The 27,986-nt window shown below is 36.5% G+C and overlaps 1 protein-coding gene across 1 annotated transcript; it reads right to left on the reverse strand.

The window, feature by feature from the left end:
* Positions 1-22,435: 22,435 nt before the first annotated feature.
* On the reverse strand, positions 22,436-27,937 carry LOC131065522 (probable apyrase 7). The gene is made up of 2 exons (XM_058000039.2): positions 27,737-27,937; positions 22,436-24,787 (listed from the first exon to the last, which is right to left on the reverse strand). Exon 2 carries the CDS (start codon positions 24,478-24,480, stop codon positions 22,714-22,716), a length of 1,767 nt encoding a protein of 588 aa, XP_057856022.2. The 5' UTR covers positions 24,481-24,787; positions 27,737-27,937; the 3' UTR covers positions 22,436-22,713.
* Between the last annotated feature and the right edge of the window lie 49 nt (positions 27,938-27,986).

Raw genomic sequence — 27,986 nt, forward strand, 5'->3', positions numbered from 1 at the left:
GAGAAGTGACCTCTCTTAAGCAATGTGCAAATGTTTAAGAGATGAATTAGGCTAATTAGGATGACTAGAAGAATCTGGAAGAGGATTATTTATACAAGTGGATTTGTTAGGAGAATGCAAGTGGGATGTATTTTTGGATTTTATTTTTGAAATAAAGTGATTTATTTCAAAAAGTGGATGACAACTTGCATTTGGAGATATATTTAAATAAATTAGATTTATTTAAATTGAAAGTGATTTTTAATTAAATGTGAATTTTAATTAAATGAGAAATGTGATTTAATTAAATAAAGGTGATTAATTTAATTAATGGGTTGGATGTGGCTAGATGAATTAAATTAAATAATTTATTTAATCACATATAAAAATGTGGGGGATTAATTAAATATAATTTAATTAATAGAGGAATGTGATTAAATAAATAATAAATATTTATCTAATGAGATGGTCAGATTTATATGTCTGCATTTTGCCCCTCTGAAGTGATGTGTGTGCACATGTTAGTTCAAAGAAAAATTGCCTAATGTTTTTGATGAAGTTTTTAATTTTTGCCTCAAATATGGATTTGATTAACGATATTGCAATGATGCCCCCTCGGGATATGAAGCAAGGGTTTTTTATTTGTGGAGAAGATTTGAAAAAAAATCAATTTTTGTGATTTTATTGATCATGTTGATGTTGTTGATTTGGTTGAAGATTTGTCAATCGATTCATCTCTCAAAATGGATGTTGGTTAGGTTAATAGATTCGAAAAAATAAAAAAAATATGCCCACTTATTAACCTTACCCTTTTACCCCCTTAAAAAGGTAAAAAGTGAAAAAAGAACATTCATTTTTACACCTAGCTTCTTGTGATTTGTGAGTTGGATCTCTGATGAGACAATGTTGATTCCCTATCATTCTCACGGTTTTGAGTGTGTAAAGCAATACCAGAGACCTGTTGTGTATGGACAACCAGTAAGTGGCCAAAATCTAGTCTTTTTCGTACAATTTTTATCACGTTTTTTATTTTCTTGGGTTCGGATTTTACAGTTTAGTGCTTAGGTTTAGAAGTTTAGCGCATACGCAACTTGTTTTAGCACATAGGTAGCTAGGGTTTCGTTTTAGCGCATCCACCTGATAGGTTAGCACATGTGCATGATAGATTAGCACGTAGCAACATTTTAGCGCATACGCAAGAATTTTGAGTGCTTTTTCTTGTTGTGTCAGCGCATAGTTGGTTTTAGCGCATATATCCCACAAATTAGCGCTTTCGACCAATAGAATAAGATATAAAGTTGTTTTAGTCGTAATCCATGAATTTTAGTGCATTTGAGTAAAAGTCTAGTGTATGTAGGGCAGTGTAGCGCATGCATAGGCTAATTTAGCGTGTGTGAGTGGTAAAGTGTGAATTTTGTGTTGTGGAGTTGATTTTTGATTTGGATAGACTTGGATATGTTTTGATTGTTGGGATTTCCTGATATGGACCCTGATATGGTTCGTTGATATGATTTTTTGATATGGGGCACGTTATGGGGTGTTGATATGGATCAGTGATTTGTTTTTGTTGGTATGAGTCACTGATATGTTTTTGTTGATATGAGTCATTGATATGCAATTCTCTGATATGTTGCATGATATGGGATCTTCTGATATGATTTGTGATATGATTTTGGAAATGATTCATGATATTATTTTGATATTGATTTGTTGATATGATGTTGATATGATCTTGATTAATATTCTGATATAATGTTGATGTGATCCTGATATGAGTTTTGATATGATGCTCTGAGATGATGTTGATATGATTGGATAGTTAGATGTTGATATTTCATGCTGGATGAAATGGACTATATTAATGTGTTTTGATAGAGTTGATTTGTTTGATGATTGATAATGGATCTGTTTGATTGGCAGGCTTCTCTAGGTGTGCTACATTCTCAGGAGAGATTCTCGAAGACATGGCAGTTGATTCCTCGCCTCTCACGGGCGAATAGAGATGTGATCGAGAGATGTGGATTATCATCTCTTCTAGGCATGCCCCATTATACAATTAACCAAGGTTTATTGACAACTCTAGTAAAGAGGTGGCATAGCGACACCAACACCTTCCATCTAGCGACAGGGAAGATGATGGTGACGCTTGAGGATGTTTACAAGATCTTGCAAATTCTTTTGGTATTTGATTTGGCACCATATGAGCATACTGAGGAGGGTGGCACAGAGGTGCTGCGACGGGTTTTCTTGGGTGAGTGGATTAGTGGTTATGAGATCCTGTGGCAGGAGATAGCAAACAATTATGCTCCTCGTCCATCTATACTTGCAAGTTTCATTGGTGGTTTCCTATGTCCTGGCCATAGGTCAAAGGGACTGGTTGTTGGATGGGGTTTGGTTTTGGAGGATCTGGTCACACGGGGTAGGAGATTTTCTTAGGGGTCATGTATGTTGGCCCACTTATACTGAGAGTTGCACTAGGTTGTGTATCGGGGATATACGAGTTTATGAGCAGGAGTTACATTGCTACAAGTGTGGGCTTGGGAGCATATAGCGGTGACACGGCCGCTTGCAGATAGAGATAGACCAATTGGTCAGTCGTATGTTTATGGATATACAGGTGTAGTTGTCTAGCGAAAGCTAGGAAAATTAGAGTATTGGTGGCAAGTGCTGGATGAAATAGATATGGTCAATTGGAGGCTGTATATGGATTGTGAGCTGTGGGTAGAGGATGGGCTAGAGATTCCCTATGTATACATGTCCAGCTATTTGATTGGGTGAACACCCTTTATTATTGAGAGATTTTTGCATAGTTGGGTGTACAGGCAGTATAGACAATAGTAGGGGATACCATAGGGAGCTTGCTTATATGCTCGTCGCCAATAGGATGTACCAGAGTGGGGTCCTACCATTGATAGTGTTGCGACAGTGGCAGAGTACATGAGTCTAGCCGAACAAATCTGGGATTATGGAGTTGGAATGGTAGATGCGAGTATGATTGACGAGTACTCAGAGTATTGGATTTCACATCGTGGCATGATTATCTGATCCAGGAGAGCCAATGTCGTCCTTTGATGATGATTAGGAGGAGCGTTTGTAGGGTTGAGGAGGACAGAGACGAAAAGATGATGATGAGGGAGACGACGATGAGGAGGGTGACGATGGGGGTGGTGGAGGTAGTGGTGGTGGTGGTGGTGGTGGTGGTGGTGGTGGTGCAGTGGGAGGTAGACGGGTTGTACAAAGGAGGAGATCAGATGTTCTCCCTCCACCGGCTCCTCAGACAGGTACAGGGGTAGTAGGGACTTCTTCCCAAGTTCCTATTTAGATTAGAGTAGCCTCGCATTAGCAGGATGCACATATTAGGGTTTACAGATCTCAGTGCAGTAGTTATAGGCATAGGTTTTAGCATAGCAGCAACAGATTACTCAACTGCTGACCAAGAGAGATACTGTTGTGGAGTGACAGGAATGAGCGGAGGCCCTGGCTAATAGATTGGATAGAGCAACAGCAGACACCCCACTCAGAGACACGCTTAGAGAGTTACAGTACTCGGCTAAGGAGGTCAAGTATTACTGACTATTATATGAGGATCTGGTCCCTCGAGATCAAAGAGCACCTAGCTATGTTGTAGTAGCCTCCGCTCGATTTGAACGTGGTCATACCAGGATGAAGAGAAGAGGTGTGACCAAACCTGCACGACGAGATCCACCTAGCAGGGACCTAGGAGAGAGAACATCTGCAACGAGACCTTCTGCCTCTGGAGATGGTCATACTTGATTGTCTCGCTTTCAGATATAGATCACCTTTGATGTATCTTAGATATAGACATGATATTTATTTGTATAGTTTGACCTTGTTTTGAGATTATATGAGATATGATAGCATTTTCCCCTGGTCCACATGTGATGTTTCATGATGATGGTTGATGTTTATATATGAATGTGATGAGTTCTATCTTATGATGTTTTACGATGATTTTATTGATGTTGTAAATGGTATTGTACTGATGTTTATATTTGATGTTGATGCAAATGATTTCCTATGATAAAATAGATGTATTGAGCATATGATGATGCATGGATTGGATAATGTAGATGTTTTTCTCGATAGCATTTTTATATGCATGTTTTCATGATGTGATAATGTATGGGTGCAAATGGCGTGATTTATATGATTGTGGTTATCTATATGTTTTGAAGGTGATATATTCTTACCTAATAAAAAAATATCGATATGATGATGATTGTGCTTTTATTTGGTAAATGCATTTATGTGATGGGTATATGATACACATAGGATATGATGATAGTGATGACGATGAAAGCAACTAAATGCACTAATGATAATGATAATGATGATGATAATGACGATGTATGCAACTAAATGTACTAATGATAATGATAATATGCAAGTCTAATTATGCCTCGTTGTCATCCCTTTAGCCATTTGTTTGCGCCATTTTTGTCATCATTGAGATTTTGAAATGTTGGAAGTTAGTACAAACATCAGTGGTATAATTGAACCATGATGGTCTGAGTACAAATTTCATGCATTTTGATATTGCAAAATGACACAAGCGTCGAGGTATAATTAAACCAAGATGACTTGAGTGTTGTTTGTGTAAAAGAGACAAGAGTTAACCATTTTATGTGCAAAATGTGAAATGTCTTCAATGATATGTTTCCAATCACGTCTCGAGACAAATTTGCATCATATAAATGATCACCTCATAGATAGAAAACCAGTAAAATATCAAACTCCTTTGCTTCTCTAGCTCAATGTATCCTTGAGTTGCTCGAGAGATCTAATAACTCAAAAATCAAGATACAAACAATCAAACTTCATGCTAAGACTAAACAAATCATGATTCAGAATAGATCATCCATCGCGTTCTATTTTCGTGTCGATTCTGATGGTGATTTTGATTTTAAGTCTGACGGTAAGCTTTGATATTTGTCTCGGTGGCATGTTTTGATCCTCGTGTGTGATGCACTTTGTGCTCTATTGTTAATCTGTCTTTTTTCTAAAATAAAATGCCCTCACTGAGATCAAGATTTTGCCCCCAGTTTGACACAACTAAAAAAAATATTTGAATATGTACAATGATCACCAAGCCATGGTGAGAGATTTATACAACTAGGTTGTTGCAAACAAAGAAGGACAGTGACTACGCTAAGTGTGTCCAATCTTGTATGTGTTAAGGGTGTTTTGTGCAAACTGTGAGCAATGTGTCAATGTCTTTAGATCAGATGGATGCAAAAGGTATGATAATATGTACTAATAGATGGAAGAGCCAATCTATCACAAATAGCTCATGTTGCCAGGTTTTCACTACTTGCTTTTATTGCACTTTTTTTTTGTATTTTTCCCTCATTCGTGCATTGGAAAACTCAGGTATACAACTTTTTGAGATGCATGATGTTGATAGGTTTGTCAAACATGTCCCCTTCTGATGTAGATAATTGATATGACGTTGATCCATAGGCGGATATGATAACAAAAGGACCTTGCCAATTTGGTTCAAATTTGTCATTCTTTTCTCGATCATGTTGATTGTGGGGATTTTCTTTTAGTACCAAATCACCAATTTGAAATGCCCTTGGTTTTACTTTGTGATTGTAGCTCTGGCACATGCGTTGCTGATATGCTTTGAGATGATCAAAAGAACATTGTCGGCGTTCATCCAATAGTTCTAACTCTTGTATTTTGTTTACTCGATATTCCTTATCTAGAATGAGTCCCTTCAATGATACTCTGAGTGATGGAATCTCAACCTCGATAGGTAAAATAGTCTTTGATCCATACACAAGTGAGTATGGTGTAGCTCTTGTAGGTGTGTGGATGCTAGTTCTGTAGGCTCATAATGTTGGATTGAGTTGGACATGCCAATCACAACCAGCCTCGTTCACTGTCTTCTTGAGGATTTTCAAGATGGTTTTATTTGAGGCCTCTACTTGGCCATTCCCTTGTGGATAGTATGGTATGGAGAAACGATGTTGGATATGGAATCGTTCACACAGTTCCTTCGCATCTTGATTCTTGAACAGTCGTCCATTATCAGTGATAATGGAACTAGGAATTTCATACGAACAAATGAGATAATTCAGGGTAAAAGAGGATATTTGCTTGTCGGTAACGGTAGTCAATGGAGCGGCCTCTATCCATTTTGTAAAATACTCAGTGGTCGTGATGATAAACTTATGTTCGTTTGTTAAGGAAGGATGAATCTTGCCCACTAGGTCGAGTCCCCATTGATAGAATGGCCATGATGTATGAACGGTTGCAGTTCCCGTGTTGGTGCATGTATAAGATTGCCATGAATTTGGCATTTTAGACATTTTCTGGCAAACTGGTATGATTCTTTTTCCATGGTCAGCCAATAATATCCCATCCTTAGAAGTTTTTTGGCAAGAGTAGGACAACTTGAATGTGTGCCACAAATACCTTCATGAAGTTCTTGCAAGGCGGTTTTAGATTCATTACAATCTAGACACCGAAGAAGAGTACCATCAAGACCTCAAAGGTAAAGTGTGTCAGCGGTTAGGCTATAGTGGGTTGCTTGACAAATAAATTTGTGTTTCTGGTTTTGGGATAGATCTAGTGGAAGGATATTGTCTTTTAGATAGGTGTAGATATTTCCATAGAGAGGTTAGTCAGAACTGACTATGTGGCATATGACTTGGGATACAGAATTGTCATAGGTAGGGGAAAACAATTGTTCCGCCAGGAACTCATAAAGAATCTATTTGTTTGATATTTGCAGGAGTGAGGCAATGGTTGTCGTGGCATCTGTAGCTTTGTTGTCCAACCTTGGAATCTGCTCAAATGTGATGTCCACAAAGTACTTCTTGAAATCATCCACCATGCGCTTATCAACTAGTTGAGAAATGAATCTTCTTATGGATTGTAGTCGTCCCTATAGAGATCTTAATTGATTAATATTTTAGGAGGTTCCATCTCCATGATTGCTTGTACCTTTGCGGGGTCCACCTCGATTCCTTTTTCTGAGACTATGTATCCTACGAGTTTGTTGGATGTTACACCGAAAACACACTTTTTAAATTTTAATCTAACGTTGAATTGTTCTAGCCTCTGAAAGATTTTCTCCAGAATCTCCAGGTGTCCTTCTCTTGTAAATGATTTGGCCAATAGGTCATCCACATAGTCCTCCATGAATGTGTGCATCATGTCATAAAATATTGTGGTCATGGCTCGTTGATAAGTCACTCCTGCATTCTTTAAGCCGAAAGGCATGACATTCCAGTAGTAAGTACCCCATGGACATGTAAATGTTGTTTTATCTTGGTCTTCTGGTGATATTTTGATCTGATTATAGCCTAAGAAACCATCCATAAGTGATAACATAGCATGTCCCACTGTTAGATCTACAATTGTGTCGATGTTGGGTAAAGGAAAGTCATCCTTCGGACAAGCCTTGTTGAGATCCCTGAAATTTGTACAAATTTTGATGCTATATCTGGTTTGGATATAGGTACAATGTTAGAGATCCATTCCACATAATCTATGGTTCGGATGAATCCTACATCAAGTAGCTTTTTCAGTTCAGCTTTAACCAATAGTGCAACATGTGGATTCATTTTTCTTAGTTTCTGCTTGACTGGCTTAGCTCTTGGAGCTATAGATAAGTGATGTGTGATCAAATCTGGATCTACCTCTAGCATATATGCATAAGACCAAGCAAAATTGATTTTCTTTTCTTTGAAGAATTTGATGAAGTCAAGTTGTTCTTGTTCTGTTAATGACTCCGCCAGGTGTATGCTCTGTGTTGCTGCTTTAGTGTCGATGTTGATTGATTGAATTGGTTCAATCAAAATTGGTGATCTTTCCTGATAATGTTCAGGAAGAGTGTCAAGTCTCTCATCCTTTGGCGCCTCAAAGAGGTTTTCACCATTGGATACGTCCTTTGTTTTTACTTTTTTATGATCTAATATAGCCATTAAATAGTTTTCACCATTAGATCAAGTTTTTTATTTTATTCATTTGGCGACTAAGAGACTTGGCACTCCCTTGATTGAGAACTTTGTTATGAGATTCGCTAGTGGAACATGTTTATGGATTTACTGAACAAAGGTAATGGACAATAGTGTCATCATCTAGAAAGATGTGTGTGTTGAGTTGTTCAGGTTATTCCCAATCTATGAGTTCGGGATATATGGGGTAAGGAATCATTAGGTGGATTTAGGTCTACAGTTGTAAGGGTCATGATAGAAATGTTATCAAAGTTGTTAGTAACACGAGTAAGGTCTATGATGGTACTCTCTTTAGGATTGTTTGTTTCGTAGGGATGCTACTCATTCTCGTTGGCTTCATAGATATGTTGTGGTCCAAATTCAAATGATCTAGACCCTGAGCTTTGTCCTTCATCAGGTGTGGGTGTATATGTGTGGATTACATTTACATCAATGTCTTCAGTTTAATCTAGACAAGTATCCCATTCATATTCATGTGAGTCTATTTCAGAATCACTTTCTACAACTCTATTGTTGTATGTGATGGGGATGTCATCTGGTGAGAAGGGTTTTGCTTTCGGTATAGTTCTTGCTTCTAATTATGAACTTGCTTGCATTACGTTTGAATCGGGTTATGTACTAGGTTGCAATCTATGGATCTGATTGTGAGAAGCCTCCTCTCTTTGTATGGCTATCTCTTCTTGTTATTTTTCATACTCCCCTTCCTTATGTTTGTGGAATGCCTCAAAAGTTGCTTGTTGTTGTGTTAATTCTTGTTTCTTTCGTTGTTGCCTTGTGGTTTCTTGTTGTCAATTCTATTGACCAGGTTGATGTTGATGCTATCCATATCCTAGTCCATATTTGTCCTTGGCAAGTTGCAAGTGTGGTTGAATTGGTTCTACAATACCTTCTTTTTGTCTGTCGATAGGACCATTTCCTGAATATCCCATCCTTTGCATGATTTTGAATCTGTTGCCATATTGCCCTGTTGGGAGAGTGACACTTAACATAGTTGCTTGTGTGTCTTCCTCATCCTTGTACAACCAATTCAACACATCTTTGTCTTTCATTTTATCTGCTAGTGTTCCTCCTTGAATGAACATACCATCAAACATTTTGATAGGTTGCGAAGAGCTTTCCTTGGATGTTGATGGTTGCCCATGAGATCTTGGTGAAATTGGCAACTTTTATTGACATAAGGATTCAAAAGAGTATTCTCCCATGCCTTGGTCTTTCAACTTCATACTTTTCTCAAAATCTAGGGAAGAGTTTTGAGTCGATCCTCACTGTTTGACGATGTGGAAGCAAGAGCTTTTGTGTTGTGTGGTACTAGAATATTCTAAGTTGCTTTGAGAGTGTTGCAATATTGAAAAGGATTTGTGTCTGTCATGATGGAAATTTCTTGTCCATCATACGGGAACTTCAGGCACTGATGATATGTAGATGGTATTGCTTGCATTTCATGGATCCAAGGACGACCCAAAAGTATATTATAAGATAAGTCTATGTCCAAGACTTGACATAGAGTATCTCTTTGAACTGGTCCCACTTGAATAGGTAATACCACGAGCCCTTTTGATGATCTTTTTCATCATCATATGCTTTGATTGTTATCTTTTTCTTAGGATCAATGGTTGTTTCTAAGAAACCCAATGCACGAATAAGTTTTAGAGTACACATATTTAGACTGACTCCTCCATCTATTAGTACTCATTTTACTCGATGTTTATAGACCACGACTTCAATATGGAGTGGAGTATTATGTAGATGATTTAGAGAGATGTCATCATGTCCTGAGAATGATAGGTTATGAGGCACGGTTAAATGTCCCACCATGGCTTGGAATCGATCAATATCCAAGTTATTTAGAACCGTAGTGTCAACAAGAGCTTTTTCCAAAATATCCTTATGTGCTGGTGAGATCTTGAGACACTCTAATATGGATATGTGGACTGGCATTTTTTTCAATTGATCTACAAGGTCATATTGTTCTCTTAGAGGAGTGGATATGTTTGAAGTGTTTCCTTTCAGAACATACTTGGATTGGGCCCGTGTATTTACATTTACCGGAAAGTTTCTTCTTGCTTGTCCTTAAATTTTAATGACATTGATTTGATTGTCATATGTTGATATGTGATTGATGGCATTGTTGTATACATGATTTATACGGGCCCCTTTGTTGTTTGTGGATGATGATGCACCTTTGGCATAATTAGGAAGTGGATTCTTGAAGGCCTCATGATCATCATTGGTTTTATGACCATCTACTGTTATGTCATCGTTATCTAGTAAATCTTGAACCGAATTTTTCAACCTTAGGCAATCATTTGTGCAATGTCCTTTGCTTCTATGATATTCCCAATAGTGCACGTCATTCCACCATGATGGTTTGACTTGGGGTTCAAAATTCCTTGTGTTTGGTAATGTAATAAGTTTGTTTGTCAACAATTCTAGAAATGTTGATTCAAGAGTTTTCCCCAAAGGTGTGAACTTCTGTCAATATGGTGTTGGTTTCGTGTTAGTGTTGTTTCCTTGATTGTTGTTTCTTTCATTGATATTTCCTTGATTGTTCGTTCTTGGATTGTTGGTTCTTTGATTGGTATTTCCTTAAGTGTTGATTGGTGGAGTAATACTAGATAATTTTAACACCGATTGTTCTGTTTTAACATTGTTAGCATCAACTACACCATCATTAACTACACTCTTGTTCCTTGTCCAAAATTTGGATTTGTCTAAGTCGTTGTTGTAGTAATTGTTGTTATAGTTGTTTGATGAACTAGCACCTTAGAAAATTTCAAAGTTCCATTTTTTATTAAGGCCTCTTCTATTTGGATGCCATTTGTTATCAACTTTCAAAAACTAGGTAGACATTGTAGTTTAAGTTGATAGCTCATCACGCCATTAAGATTGTCTATAAAGATTTTCATTCTCTCTTTTTCAGGTACTGTTTAGGGATATCTAGAGATCAATTGTCTCCATCTTTGCAAGAACATCATGAATGGTTCGTTGTTCTTTTGTTTGGTGTTGCAAAAGTTAAACATGGTAACCTCATGTTGAATGATAAGAGTATTGTGATACAAACTTGTTCACCAACTCTTCAAATGATCTAATGGAAGGTGTAAGTTTTGAAAGCCATTCCATCGTTTGTCCTCCTAGGCTTCGTGGAAATAACCTCATTGTGTAAGTGTCATTGTGGGAAAACTCCAAGCTCATCGTGCAAAATTCCCTTATAAGATCACGAGGATCACTTTTACCATTGTATTTGTCATACTTTGGTATTTCGAAGTTTGGTGGGAATGGTACCATGTTTAAATTTTAGTCAAAGGGATAAGGACAAATGTCCTCTAAGGAATATCATGTGGTAGTCCCTTGTTGCATGTCTTGCATTTGTTGTTGAAGCGCTTGTAGTTGTTGCATAAGTGTAGTACGGGGATTGTCTTCATTGTTGGTATCATGATTGTTGGTGTTGTCTTGATCATTGGTATTGTCTTGGTTGGTATCATGGGTATAGGTTCTTGATCTTGTTCTTTTCATGCATTCATTTAGTTTCAGTTGATCTGTGTCAAAATCCTCAGGGATCTTGATACCTTTGCTAGATAGCAGGAGGAAGTATTTTTGTTTGTCTATTTTGATGAGTTTCTCTAGGAGTTTGTGTAGACCAGGGTCTTGTTGTGCCTCCTCGACAACGTCGTCTGTTATATCTTCTACATCCATATTCATGTACTTTTTCCAAGTGTTAGTTTCTCTCATTCCCATGCTTGATTCAAGTTCGTTGTCCCACTCGATGTTTTTATGAGATCGTGTAGAAGCTGGCATGACTAGATTTGATTCACTATGTGATTGGATCCTTGGGAAAATAAGCTAAATTGATTTTTTCTCCTTTGTTGAGACATTGAGAGAATGCTAACTTTTGTTCAAAGGCATGTGCTTGTAAATTTTCCTCGTCAAACTCAATTCCTTTGTCATGTAGATAGATATAAAAGCGGTGTAAGAAAGTGCGATGTTTTAGGAAGAGCATGGTTTATGTAGAGAAACTTCCTTCTCTTTAAGATTTTCTCTTCGCTAGGTTGTCTCCTTTTCAAATCAATTTTCTGACAAAGATTTTTCCTCTTTAAGTGTTGAGGAGTGGTCATACAAGTGATCAAAGTTTCGGTTTTGTTTGATAAATACTTTTGTTTTTGGTATCTAAGTTTACTTAGTCGAATAGAGGATTTGGTATGCCCCTATTGATATGACTAAGTATGTCCAAAGGATGTGATAAAGTTTCCAGATAAAGAACGATATATCCTTGATTTTGGAAACTTGATGTGTTTGGACCAACTTTGGATAACTTAACTTAGTATTCTGACGTGGATATGGTTGAAATGTGAAACTTTTAAAATCACAAGATGATACTATTCTGATAAGATCTCTTTTATTTTAAGTTAGTTTTGACAAAGGACTCAAAAGGGTATCTGAAAATGGTAGTAATTTTCCAAAAATGTTGATAACCTGCTCTTTGTTTTGGATAAATACTGACCATGCACTAAAACAGATTGTTTATGCGCTAAAATATGAAGCCAATGCGCTACAATGATACTTAGATGCGCTATGTTGTCCTTGGTATGCGCTAGAATGTTTTGTTTATGCACTAGCTAGTTTTTGTTGACTGTGAAATGTTTGACTTTTGTTGGCGGGATGATGCGCTAATATGTTTTGTTGAAGCGCTAATGTTTGGCTTGTATGTGATACTAAATGGAAGGTATGCGCTATATTAATGTTTATATGCACTAATCTGAACTTTCAATGCGCTAAGTTGCCCTTGTTTTCTCTACTCGATTTTGTAAAAAAAAAATTGTAACAACTCTGTCTGTTTTGATGGATTATCCTCTAAAAAATGATTTGCAAACATAGTAGACAGAAGCAAACAGTTTGTCTATGCTAAACCAATAGTGTACGTTCAATAGGATCTTTTCAAATCCTTGTTTGTTTTCACAGGTTTACACAAGAAATACACATCAGATAGACCTCTCTATTCCTCAAGGGTCATTTAAAATATCAATAGCCCACTCTTGATACTCCTTTAGCTCAAACAGCCTTGTCACACCCTAAGGTGCGCCTATTTTTTTGTCTTTGTCCAGAAGTTGAACCAAAGAAGATTGCTCCTCAATTAGATCATTTTCTTGGGAGATGTATGGTGAGTGTCTTGGGGGTGGATTCTTCCCCACCCTTGCACTATGATATTATAAATGTTTGGCAAACTGACTCGGCGAGGCTTCCAGTTCTAAAGTTCGTAATCAGGCTTTCGTTGGTTTTCAGCGATAAACTTCCTCGGGAAGCTTCCCAACCTTTAGAAAAAAGACTTGATGTATCTCAAGGATACTAGAGGAAGGTTAATCACTGAGCAAAACCGTTGGAGGGGATTGTCATCAACCTCCACATTTGATTATAGTGAGTTGGGATACTTGGCGATAAAGTCGTTCCCCACTTAAGTCGTTCCCCTCTCATTGGCTTTATGGGCTTCTTGGGAGGACAAGCCTACTAAAGGTTGTATTTTACTTGCATGAATTGAAAGAAAGATTGAAATAGTGAGTTTGGCTTTTTAGTCACCCAATTAAGGGGAGAGCCTATTACTTTCGAGACAAAGCAATCAATAGTTCATTTTAATAGCAATGGTTTTTTTAACCTCTATTTGGAAATGTTGTTCCAACAAGCATGGTGTTCAATTTTAATCCCATCTACCAATTTGTTTTGAACTTGAAATTAAATCATGGTCGACAAAAGAAATCGCGTGGTCAGCAAAAGTAAAACTGTTTGCTAAAACCAAAGGGTGGCTTGTTCTTTTTACTTGCAAGAATAGAATTGAATGTTCTTTTTAATCTTTGCAAGAATTAAAAGGTCATTGGTTCTTTTTAAAGCCCAAATGAAGATGATCCTAACTTGCAAAAACAATTCTGAAATTTGTTGTGGTTCTTTTTATACTTTGCAAGAAAAGACAAATGGGTACTTTTTAGAGCCCCCAAATGAAGTGTGAGGTTCTTTTTATGCACCAAAAGAAAGTTAAGTTCTTTTTAAGTTTTGCTAACAAAAAAGAAAGTGAGTTTTTTTTTAAACCCTTTGAAAAAAAACAAGTAAAAAAAAAATTAAATGTGGTACTTTTTAGAGCCCCCAAATGAAGTGTGAGGTTCTTTGTATGCATCAAAAGAAAGTTAAGTTCTTTTAAAGCTTTGCCAACAAAAAGGAAAGTGGGTTCTTTTTAAACCAACTTTGAAAAAAAGCAAGTTAAAAAAAAAGATTAACTAACTTCTTGAGAACTTGCAAAACCAATGTTAAACCTGCAAAACCCTATTAGCAAAAATCACAAATCAAGGTGGGCTAAATAAGCCTAGATTTTTCATTTGTGTTACAAAATTGGGCTCTCTATTTGTGTGGATAAGTCTACAAAAAAAAAACTGCATGCAAAACCTATAGAAAAACCAGTGTGAAAAACTTGTGGAAAAACCAATGTGAAAAACCTACAGAAAAACCAGCGTGAAAAACTTGTGGAAAAACCAACGTGAAACTTGTATGAAAAACCTACGAAAAAACCAACGTGAAAAACCTGCGAAAAACCAACGTGAAAAACCCACAGAAAAACCAACGTGAAAAAATATGGATAAACCTGTGAAAAAAACTCGGATAAACCTGTAAAAAAAAACTACGGATAAACCTGCGAAAAAACCTGCGGATAAACTACGGATAAACCTGTATGAAAAAATCTACGGAAAAACCTATGAAAACATTAAAATCATGGGTTCAAGCCCCACGATGGGCGCCAAAAATGTATGCAAGATTTAGTGTAATCAAAATATGAAAATTAAAATCAAAAGCTAACATACCAATGAAACTTTTGAATACAAAGACGAACTAAGCTTTAAACCATTTAAAAAAGTTAACACCCAAGATGTATCTCATTGTTCTCTATCTCATAAGATCCCTCAAGCCAATGGTTGCTCTCAAATCATTGAGCAACTGACTTAGGAATGACAACTCCAAGAATGAGTGATAAAATTGATCTATATGCTAGAATGCATCTAAGATCTACATGATATGTTTTTGATTAAGGAAGGACAAGTTTTTAAGGGACCAAAAACCCTATACAAGACAGGTTTTAGAAGGGACCTGTAACCCGAACCGAAAGATAAACTTGAAAGTCCACTCAAAGAAACATAACACAAAAGAGACTCGGCACAGCCAATCAAAAGAATGGGAACAGCATTAGAAAGACCCCCACCAAAAATCAGCGAGCTGCAAAAAACCAACAGCCCCAACCCAACCAAGAAGGATCAAGAATTTGTCCTACCCTTGTAGGATTGAAGGGTCATATCAAAAGAGGACTGGAACAATTTAGATTTTTTACTTTTAACAGTAATACATCCCTCCTCAACCCTAGCAGTAGCCTTTTGCCAAGAGGATGGGTCCAGAATAGAGGACCTCCCATCATCAGGAAGAACAGAGCCAGCATCCAAAGAGGTAGGGACAGCAGAAATAGGAGAATCAGACAAAGATCCAGCAGCAATCTGGGACGCGGGAGGGTCATCCATCAAGGAAGAAGATCCGGCATTTTTCAAACGATCAGTCGAGATGCCACCGCAAGCATCCATACACTCCTGAGGCAAGGCAACACCAGAAACAGAGGCAGAAACCAGAGGCGCAATACCATCGGCCTGAGGAACTTGTGCCACCACCTGGGAGAAGTTTTTCTTTTTAACAAAATAGTGTTCAGAGGAGGCACCCTTCCATCAAGAAGCAGGTCTGTTTTTCTTTTTATCTGTTTCACACCGTGCAGCAACATGTCCAGTCTGGAAGCACTTTCGACATCTAAAGGGGATACCCTCAAAGTCGAGCGGTTGGACCCAAGATCCCAAGGAAGATTCAATCTCTAACTCAGCTGGAAGCCCTTTAGAAACATCAATGTTAACCAAAATCCGAGCACAAGTAAAATGATAAATTTGGAAAGAATCCTTATCAATCATTAGGAATTCACCTAAAGCCTCCCCCACTTCCTCTAGCAGAGAGGTCGTCCATAGATGAAGGGGAAGGTTAGGGAGCCTAACCCAAATAGGAATCTCATTAAATGAATCAATAGATGGGTTAAACCCCGAGAACTGGGGTTTAACCATTAAAACAAATTTGTCCTCCCAGTTGAAAGGATTCATACCTAAGATTTTCGATCTATCCTCTGCAAATTCAAATTTAGCAATGAAAAAACCCTTGGCTGAAGGAAAAATGTTAACTGAACCTTTTAAGATTGGTTCCCAACTTTGGGAAATCCAAGTGTGCGGCTAAGGAAGGCTTGGCCAAAAGCCTCGAAACCTGCAAATCAGGCCATGAGATTCAAACACAGAGGAATTGTGGATGATCTCCATATCAGTATCAGCAGACACCCTGAAAGCCAAGGGTTTGCACACGGTAACAGCCACAGGGCCCAAGCCACGATCAACCCGATCAGCAGCAGAGGACGCTGGATGCACCATATCACCATCCAATATATTGATGAGGACATTGGATCTACATGATATGTTGATGATGATTAAGATATCATATTAAGATGAAGATGAAGCTATGATAAAGATATTAACAAACTATGCTAACATGATATACTAACATGGATATGCTATATGAACGAGATGAAATGTTTTTTTTAAATGCTTAAAATGTTATTCTAACAAAGAGAGGCAAGATGCTTTGATGAAATTAAACTATAGTGTAAATGCATAAAGACTTGGATTTTTTATAATGAAGGAAAAGAGTCCTATTTATAGAAGAAACAGGGAAATGGATGGTTAAGATTCAATAATCTTAACAAGGGCTAGGATTGAAAGTTACTCAATCCATGTTTACAATTTTCACCAATGAAATGCTGACAATTGTCAACAAGAGGTGGCTTGAGAGGGGATGTAAGAGGCATTAAATGCCTGAGAAGACATGAGGGTCACCCTAGAAGGGTACGATTAGGGTTAGGGTTAGGTTAGGGTTAACCAGTGGATAAAGCTTTTACCCAAAGGGTAAACTCTTGTGCAAGGGTTAATAATAACTAGGGTCAAAGCAATGAGTGCTTGATGAGACCCCTGGGTTAAATGAGGGTTAAGTTAGAAAGAAAGTTTCTAACCATGGGTTGAGGTTGGATTAACCATTAATGGTTAGGAAGACTTTGAGGGTTAACTTGTTGAAGACACCAAGCCTTCAATGCATTTCAAAGATTGTGAGGCATTTTTTAGAAGTGACCTCTCTTAAGGAATGTGCAAATGTTTAAGAGATGAATTAGGCTAATTAGGATGATTAGAAGAATCTAGAAGAGGATTATTTATGCAAGTGGATTTGTTAGGAGAATGCAAGAGGTAGTTTTGGATTTTATTTTTGAAATAAAGTGATTTATTTCAAAAAGTGAATGACAACTTGCATTTGGAGATATATTTAAATAAATTAGATTTATTTAAATTGGAAGTGGATTTTTAATTGAATGTGAATTTAATTAAATGAGAAAGTGGATTTAATTAAATAAAGGTGATTTATTTAATTAATGGGTTGGATGTGGCTAAATGAATTAAATTGATTATTTAATCAAATAGGGGAATGTGGGGGAGGATTAATTAAATATAATTTAATTAATAGAGGAATGTGATTGAATAAATAATAAATATTTATTTAATGGGATGGTCAGATTTATACGTCTACACAACCTATTTGAAAAAAGGCCAACAGTAGAATCCATGGCTAATGGCAACAACTCCAAGTAAGAAAGAAGCCTAGCCATGCTAGTATTTAACAACAACAATTTCCTATATAACAAGTCTATGAAATAAATGAGCCTACATCAAGAGGTCACAAACCATGTCAACATAGTCATTCACCATTTGACCAACTCTAAATGTCAAACCAACTATCATGCATTTCCTACTTATAATTATACATATTTTATGAAAAGTCCCTTTAACTAATAGGAGCACAAACTCAAATCAATGCACCAAGTTTTCCCTACCATGCCTACCACATTTGTGTATAATTAGAATCCAAATAGAATTGCCATTGGGAATGTTTTCCAAAGTCTTGAGGAGTTATAATGGATAGGAACTCAAATTCAAACAAGTGCTCCAAGTTTCATGGCCTCACAAATTCAATATAGCACTTTAGCAAGTAATTCTAAATAATATTCTCTTTCTACCTATGGGATGGCTCAAGAAAGAGAAGCACACAATCAAGAAGTTGTTGAAACTTCCTATCACTCACCTGTAGGATGAAAATCGAACAAGAACAAATATTTAAGCATAAGAAAATCTAGCAAGCACTCACTCACAACATGAAAATCAAGCCATCCATGTGGAAAGATGCTACTGCTAATCATTTGACCATCCATGTTGTTGATCCTAGTTCAGATAGCTCCTCTCGAGAGGCTAAGAAGCCTCTTACTGTTGTTGTCGATGTCACCCCTGACTTGCAACTCTGCTCTACACCTACTGGTTCTACTCCTAATGTCACTCATCTACAACAAACTGTTGTTCCTACTGATTCTCATGATGTCGCTCCTTTGTAGTAGCCTGTTATTCTACAACAGACCCCTCATGTTTTGCTACAGCTGGTCGTTGTCCCACAATAGCCTTCTATTGGTTCTACTGATGGTTTCCAAGCGAGATCCTTACCACTTGGTCATTCGCTTGATGGTCCCAATGACAGTATCGCCTGGACCGTTGTTTGTCACAAGCGGAATGGGAAGTCCTCCCCACCCCCCCAAGGCTCTGGTGTTCATTCTGCTCCTTGAGTTGGGTCTGAGTTGTTGAAGTTTGGACAGGTCTTTTTCTTTTGTCTGACCTTGCTTGTTTGGGGCTTGCTCCAATGTGTTGTTCTTTACTGCTTGTGGGCTTTTCTTTTTGATAGTCTATGACTATGTAAAGGGTCGATGTCCTAGTTGGCGTTGCTTTATTAATTGAAAACTTAAAAAACAAGCCAACCAATGCTCACATAATCTAAGAAACTCTTCCCTAGAGCTTCAATTGAGAGAAACAAACAAGAGAGACAAAATTTAAACCATTTGATAAAAACATCAATCCAACTCCACAACTCAAATGATTTGGTGTTTTGATACCAAAATAATGCAAACAATTGGTGTGAACAAGGTTATTTCCCTAACTAGTTCCACTATTGGGTCCTTTTCACATCTTATCATTTAATTTTACATAAGGCACATTTATAGAACATTTTCCCTTTTGTCTCATAGCATAACATAGTGACACTTGTCATAATCTTGCGTTGTCCTATGTCTCACCTTGGCCTATATAACAAAGGGTTTCTCACACATCGAGAGGAACGCAATTTATTCTTAAGTTATGTGTGCCTTCCATTAGGCCTTAAGATCTTGGGTGGCTATCTCCATAGCCAAATCTAACAAATACATGTCTCTATCTTTAAACTACAACTTGTTAAACTAATTTAGATTAGTAAAACAAATGCAACAAAGTGAAAAAAAAGAGGCAAGAAAAATTGTATCTCTTAACAAGTATCTATTTAATAACAAACTAATTACAAAAGATAATGATTTATAATACAATGGCATAGTATTATATATCATATCCTAACTATCCATCTAATAAACATGCATTGCTAAAAATACCCAATGGCAATCTCCTAGAAGTTGCAACCAATGTGCAACGAATGCCTCTTCCTTCCTAGAAAAAGGTCTTTATTTGAAATATGTTGTTGCAAACCATATATCATAAATGGAGAGAATTTGTTTGCATCAATTAACTACCCTGCTATATCAATGTAACCATGTTGCAAGGTGTGCGCCCTTGGTCTCCTTGTGTTGTGCAGCACAACGCTTGGGTTTGTGACATGGCTTAACTGTCTCCTATGGATTCTATAAGTCTAGTGGTTGTATCAAGCATTAATAGGTCGATCTTTTGGTGCAACGACAACTGCACTTGTAACAAGTGGTATCAGAGCTTGGTCACAAGTTCAAACCCCTCGATGCACTAGGGGTATTGTTGCAAGGTGTATGCCCTTGATCTCCTTGTGTTGTGCAGCACAACGCTCGGGTTTGTGAAATGGCTTAACCACCTCTTGTGGCTTCTATAAGTCTAATGGTTGTACCGGGCATTAACAGGCCGATCTTTTAGTGCAACGGCAACCGCACTTGTAACAAACCACTGACATAAATGGTGGGGTGGTTGTCACCAAGTAGAAAAAGGTTTGTAATTGAAGCAATCGTCTCGTGAACTCCCACAATCCCATCCTCTACATAAATGTTATATCTAACAAATAGAAGAATTTGCCTCCAACATGAAAACACCATGTATTACAATCACCATCAAGAAATGGAATAGCAAGGATATAACTATTGTTGGGAGTTGGAAATAGATGTTGCATTCATTATAGCCAATTATATTTTGTTGAAGCCATAGGTAAATGTTATTTTTTCTATTAAAACCTTTGGATTTTTTAGCCTAGACCATGCTTGGTGAGGCCACAATCGAGGGACCTCATTCTTAACATGAAAGCACATTCACTATCAATGCAAAGGTTCAAACCCACAAGCACAATGGATATGTGAGGACACAATGCTCACAATAAAAATGGCCCAACATAGATTTGACCTTAGTGACAACAACACAATGTTTTGACGATCACACAATGCCATGAAAGGCCATAAGTAAATATTGCTAATTATTCAATTACCCTCTATTTATAGAGGCTTTTAATTTAATGTGGTTGAACAAAATCACTCTTTTTAACAATACAAACTTCAAAATAACTTAAACAACAAACCAAATTGATGAAGAGAGTAAATGACCCATTTCAAAAGATGCTATACATCACAATGACTTCTATCATTATTATACCAATTTATTAACTATTTTCAATAATTGTTGCATAAAATCTATTCAATTATACATATGGGCTTTCCCACATGCTATCTTTTTAATTTTCTATTTATCATTAAGGGGTTAACTAGCCTTATAAGTACAGCAGGTAAATAGGTTGTAGGTTGTGATCTACTTATGAATTCTTATCTATTGTTTGTAATTTACATAAGAAATTAATTTTTTTTTTTTTGTAATAGACATTTTATTGATTTGGTATTCTTGATTAAAATGTTTAGTTAATTTTGTATTAATCAAGAGTTCATTTATCTGCAAATGCAATATTTTAAATATACATGTATAATACATTGTAATAGACCTTAAATGAACATTAATAATATTTTATTGTGATATATTGTAATATTTTAAACATTATTATTTAATTTTTTTAATATTTTTCCCTAAATCTTTGGGATTGGAAAATAACATACTTTTGTTGGCTGACAACAATTATACGGAGATAAACATGTCAACCGAAATTGTTTTAGGTCTATACCAATATATGCCTCAAGGCAACAAATTAATTTTGTTCGAACTTTGAAACTTCTCCATAGTCAATCAAAATTTTGGTTTACAAACTCTATTAAAAATAAGCTTTTTTGTTGAATCTTTTAATTTAAAATTTTAGTTAAAGATTTTATTTCACAAATATTTGATTATAGGTTTAAAATATTCGATTATAGGTTTTATTTTCGAAATGAGGTATCTACTTTATATGTATTTTAAAATTACTTTTTGAATGAAAGTTCCAAGTCTTTTAAACCAGAGTTTTTTATTCAATTCCTCCATTCTGAAAGTTGGATTAAGAATTTGACTCTAAGCAAATATTTAAATTAGAGTCTATTCTTAGAAGTGAGGTGACTACCCCACACATCTTAAAATAACTCTTCAAATTAAATCTCCAAATCTTAAAGGTGAAATTCCTTCCCAAACCTTCATTTATAATTTAGGTTAAAAATTCCACTTCACAAATAGCTTCATTCTGAATTCCCTTTCCGGAAAGTTCAGAAGTTGGACTACGCAATAGATTTCCTGCTGGATGTGCATAACCATTCAAAATTGCTTGTCAGGCGATTACAAGTTTCAGTTCTTATCTGCCATGATTACTATTGTGCCCAGTTGATTATGATACGCATATGGAGTTTACATGTTTAAACTTTAAAGGAAGAGACTAGAATTTAGACATAAGCGACGAAAAAGGAAGTTTATATGGAAAGGAAGAAAACTGAATTCAGATATAGGCTTAAATGAGATGATATAATCAGTATAAAGTTACTGGGAGAGATAAACATCAATCATTGAGCATAATGGAAGTCAAAACTATAAAGGAAGAGAACTGAATTCAGATATAGGCTTAAATGAGATGATATAATCAGTATAAAGTTACAGGGAGAGGTAAACATCAAGCACTGAGCATAATGGAAGTCAAAACTATTTATAAGACTTTCAAGCATAACTTGAAATTACAGAATGAGGTATTTTTAAGTCTGCATGTATTAATGTTCTGACAGTAATTACTGAACAATATGCAAGCAACATAGCTTAAAAAAACAATCCTTGAAAGTGTGCAACATGCTTAAAATCTTAAAAAATAAAAGGAATTCACACGCATCATAGGCATGGTGATAAAATCAATTAAATTGTAAAAATAGAGAGTAGAATGTCTTTTTAAAACATACCAGTTTACTAACAATAGCAATCACCAAAATATTGGATCTTGCATTCAAATGTTAGTATTAAAAATTGCAGTGGGAAGCCCTACAAACTTGCCACAGATTACTGATGGGATAGTGTGTCCGGTAGACATAAAACGATGAAAGCTGCAGGGCACCACTGCTGTTGCAGTATTTGGCTCAGAAGGAAACAAATCATGTGCAGACCAAAACCACAGTTTAAACTTTTCTAAGCATGACAACAAATAATCCTAGAGTTAGCAGTATTAGCATTAATATTATACAAGTATCTCTATCTAGTTTAAAATAACCAATAATTAATTTATCAGGCATAGACTGCTGTCGGCCTTCCAATGCCTCATTTCTTGGAAATAAGTTTGCAGCTTCAAGTAATGCAGCACCCAACGTCCAAGTGAGGTTCCCAGATCCAATAGTTATTTGTGTATCTCTTAAATGCAAACCATCCCTGAGAAGTGCTACTATGTATGGTGCACGAAAACAGTGCTGTTCAATGAATGGATGTCGCACTGCACTTCTCGAAGCATCTTGCCATGTTTTTAAACAGTAATGTTGACCTTTCTCTAAGATTTCTTCATAGGTAGCAGTAGAAGTCAGATTGAAAAATCTGTAGATAAAAAAGAAACCTGACAGTAAAAAGAATCTCCCACGAGGTTGTGGCTGATGCTTGTCAAGAGCACAAGGATAATGATCACAATTCATAGCTATAGCTGAGTCTGACCATAAAGAGGCATTAACAGTGGATTTAGCAAGTGTTTGGCATTCCATCCAGTTGGGATCGCCCACCAATTCAATCTGTGGTGCAATGAACTCATTTCCTGTGCTTCTTTTACCATTTTGGGGACTTCCATCATCATGTAGAGGATAGCATTTAGAACAATAAAATGAATGTCTATAGCCAGCATGCAAACAAGGATGTCTAAGCTGCAATTGATGGTTGGCAGAATAAAGTGCTGTGCTGTTCTTCTCTGAAAATTTCCTATATAGAAGTATGACCGACTTCTCAAATGCATCATTCAGACCATAACCTGGAATAGAGTATGCATAAAGTTGTCGCTCAGTTAAACCAATATCAAACTTCACTGCATATTCGCCTCTGTTCTCCTTACCAGATTCAAAAGTGACTTCCAAGGAGGAACCCCCCAAGTCAATTGCACCAAAAGTTGCCTGACTGGGGGTATTTTGCAACTTATTCATCTCATAGTTCAAAGCTACCCAACCATAATAAGCCTCTTCTACCCCACTAATGACCCTTGTCCAGCTCCTCTGACACCTGAAGGGAGATGTCAATAGTATTGTCCATAACTTATCCAAAATCCATTTTACATCAGAAACTGGAAGCTTGCGGAGCCCTGCTGTAGCCAGAAGGAAAACATGAGTCCTTCTGTGTGCATAAGGGGGTACTACTTGTTCTGCCCAGTGTAGAAGAGGCTCTATAGAAGCTCTCAATCCAGATTCATTGTGTAGATATTTATCAAGCCCAGGTTCAGTCTGCATCATAGGAAATCCATTTAGCTGGCCAGAATTCTCAGCAGGTTCTCCAGATCTTGAATGTACCAGCATTGGAAGATTTCCTTGATCCTTCCCCTTATGTGACCACTCATACACATGAATTCGAGTGCCAGTGCTTCCACAGTCAAAAATTACTGAGAAGTGTGACAATTCTGGAGTCGGAAAGTTTCTTTTCCATCCAGATCTTAAATTAACAATACATAAAAATAGTAAAAGAAATAAAAACCCTGTACCCAGTTTTATCCATCTTCCAAATGGAGATACAGTTGAAAAGAATGCCTTTTCTTTGAAAACCTTTTTCCCTTCCAGATACACATATGAAGGTTTTGATTGAAAGGAGGCTGATTCAGTTCCTAATACTAAATCAATTTCGCCGGTATTGTTTGCAGAAGATGTTGAAAGTCTCGAGGAAACAAACCATGATACAGGCCACTTGGATTTCCATAGCCTACCCATGCAGAATCAACGAGGAATTCCGAAAGTGCTGACAGAAAAGATAAAATTGAAAATCTTGAAATTGGCAAAGATGCTGATATATGTTGGGAAATTAGAGCATGTACTGCTTCCAATTTCTCAAGCTTGTCCCAGGATTTCTTTTCACTTTTTGACATATCTTTCCAAGACAACACAATAATTTTAAAACTCTTGAACACGATATAAATCTGATATTAATGTATCAAACCCGTACGCCAGATTACATCACTATCAGCCTTCTACTTGAAAAGTATAACTTCCCTACAAACAAGTTGAATCCTTATAGTTCCTGCATAAGCAAACACAGTGTTTACTTTATGTCCATAATTAAGCCTCTTTTTGAGATTATTAAATTTATTCCTCAGCGCACTCAGAACAAGGAAGCATCCATAGTCTTTATAATTTTATAAACGGTATTTGATGAACACTCTCAAGAGAATACTAATATGGTACCTACTATAGATACATATAAATGCGTTAACAATAACACTATCCCAGATCCCTCCCCAGGATGCATCCGAGTCTACAAGACTTGAGCACTAATCGATGTTGCTCAAAAGAAGATGAGACTATATGGAATATTGAAGCAAAAGTAACACCAAACATCGCCACACAAATTCTAGGCACATAATGATTATTAAGTTATAGGCTTGGTTTCAGGGTTCAGGTGTGGGTATGTTATATGAGATAAAAAATGGAGTTGGATGTTTTTGAATATATATATATAATTCTTGGCATATGATGGTTATTAAGTTATAGGTTTGGTTTTAGGTGCAGGTGTGGGTATGTTGATATGATTATGATATAAAAAATTGAAGTTGGATATGTTTTGAGTACATCTGAAAACATTATTTATATAAATATCCTGTATCCCCACACCAAGTTTAGATAAACCCCCACAAACAAAAACACACTATATACATATAGAAAGATGGGATTTAATATTTAAAATGTTCAAATTAACTAGCCAACTTATGAAAACAAAACTAAGAAAACAAAAAAAATTAAGACAGAACCTGCCCATATGCAAAACAAACCGTATCCAACCTGAAACCCAGAGGTTTTCCCCAGTGAACCAGTAACATATTATGGTTATGAAGTCCTCACTCACTGTCCACCGTGGCAACATGATTCTTATTACTGAAAGCAAATCACTGCTATCATACAGATGGCTCAAAGACATATCCAAATGCTAATCTAGTAAAAAGGCATTATATACCCTTCAATGAAACAGTTCAAATCTTAATACACGGTAGAATAAAGTTATTCAAAGCATAGTTGAGGATGACTTTTACAACAAATTAGGCTAAGGAATACAACAATCGCCACCTCTTTGTATACTGCCAATCATTATAGGCTTATACAGGCCTACAGGCACGCCTAATTTCACAATAGTTGAGGAAAAGGGGATGGGGAAAGCATTGCCATCTACCAGGAATCAATTTGTTTACTCTAAATTTTAAAATTTGAGAAAATAAAACAAAATAAATAGTCTAAAAAAAGTATGGGATCATTTTACTCCATGCGCTCTCCCTACTCTCATCCATCCCAAAAGCAGAAATAAAAAGGAAAAATTGTTCACAAAGTGGGGAACAGAGTAAGAGAGTGCTTCAATTGTACCACATCAACCGTGAGAAGCTTAAAAAAAATAAAGGGAAAAACAATAATATGGAAGGAGGGGTTTCCTCCCATTTAGATCATAACTCACATTCGCAACTTCCTTGATAACCTATTTGAAACAAAGGAACCTAGATGGGACTTAGGGGCACAAAGTGCCAAAGGACGGTTCTTAAAAACCTGAAGGCTAGAAGGCCGTCACCATGGGTAGCAAAAACATTGGGGATATGATAACATTACATATAGAATGGGTACTATTAACATTTAAGAGCACTCAAATCGATATCAATAAAAGAAAAAATAATTATATTAGTCTATTACTGTATTCCTTAATTTCTTTTAGCTTTTATCAATCACATATCAACAATTCATAAGAAAACCAACATAATTTATATATTATATCTAAAAAACTTCTATGACTGTTTTCAATTTTCAACTGATAATTTTAAGAGATACGTAGAAATGCAAAGAAACCTCAACTAAACTATCTTGACGTCTAAATGCATCAACATGTAAATCTCCAAGACATAAATGCATCTCTGAGACAGAAAAAAATTTCCAATACAATAGACAAGTATCAAGAATCAAGATACAAGTCTCCAAGAAACTATAACGCAAATAGTCTATGTTCATTGTTATTAGAATTTTTCCTTTAATTTGAGGGTCAATGATAAATTACAACGTATTGCAGACAGTTAATAGCAGAGCATCATTAGTTAATTATGTCTGTCACTATCCCTATGCTACCCTATAAATTGTGAGTCTCTACTCTATATGCACAAAGAAAGATCTGTCATGAGTATGACCATGACACATGAGGCAAACCGAACACAATTTCCAAACGGGTGGCTTCAAAGGACTCTCTTCAGAAAACTGCACTTCACGGACAATATCCTAGGTTAAAACCTTGAGAAGATTTTTCTTATTCCGAAAACTGTACATCGTGTGTAACACCCTAAGGTAAACTTTGAAACCCTCCTTTTAAAAAAAAAAACTGTATATCATATGTAATGCCCTAGAGTAAACCCCGTGATCCAAATCCACCAGTTGGGTTTTATTGATCCAGGCGGCTTTAATTATGGTGCAACCGGCACTTTACTGTTATGCATGTATAATCAAAATGAAACTAGACGTTCGATTGCACTACCCGTACTTCATTGCTAATTGTCTCTAGGCACTGTGTCGTGTGACACCCAAATCAACCTTAAAACTAAATGAAACTGGAGGTTTTTAAGTCAAGATCTAGATGTTTGGTATAAACTTTAGGATCTATAATATGCAAACATGTGGTGAACCCCCAGGTTGTTGAGCCATCTATAGATTTGGAAGAACCCAATTCTCGATATAAAAAAATTCATATTCGTGTCAGAAACTGAATAAATTGGCGCTGCTCTGGTTAATTGTGGTATCATATATATGGTCTATTTTTTTCAAACAAAGGAAAGAAATGCTTGTTGAGTTTATATTATGTTATAGGCCTACCGTGTTTCAGATCATGTCTTTAGTTTTGTCAAGAAGGAAATGCTTGTTAGAATTTGTTAAGATGCAGCCCTATTATGTTTTAGATCCAAACTGAAAATGTAAATTAGTAATCATGAGCAGATTTAGTGGACGGACATACCTGAGCTGCAATTTAGAAGAACCCTCGGAAGAAACAATGGCTTCTCCCAAAGGCAGGATGTACGTAAAACAATTGCTATGAGGTGGAGGGAGTGGACATTTGGCAAAACCCTTCCAATTGGGGTTTCTCCCTCCGGTCTTTCTTGTTTTTTTTCCCGTTGGCCATTCAACAATAACCTTTGAATTCTAATTTCATTATTGAAATTCCCGTTTGGCTTTTTATGAAAAAAGCAAATTTAAATATAAATATC

Source organism: Cryptomeria japonica, chromosome 4 (genome assembly GCF_030272615.1).
Source record: "Cryptomeria japonica chromosome 4, Sugi_1.0, whole genome shotgun sequence".
NCBI lineage: Eukaryota > Viridiplantae > Streptophyta > Pinopsida > Cupressales > Cupressaceae > Cryptomeria > Cryptomeria japonica.

Bases quoted from the DNA above. Each gene is read 5' to 3' on its own strand.
- LOC131065522 (XM_058000039.2), bottom strand. From the start codon at position 24,480: ATGGGTAGGCTATGGAAATCCAAGTGGCCTGTATCATGGTTTGTTTCC.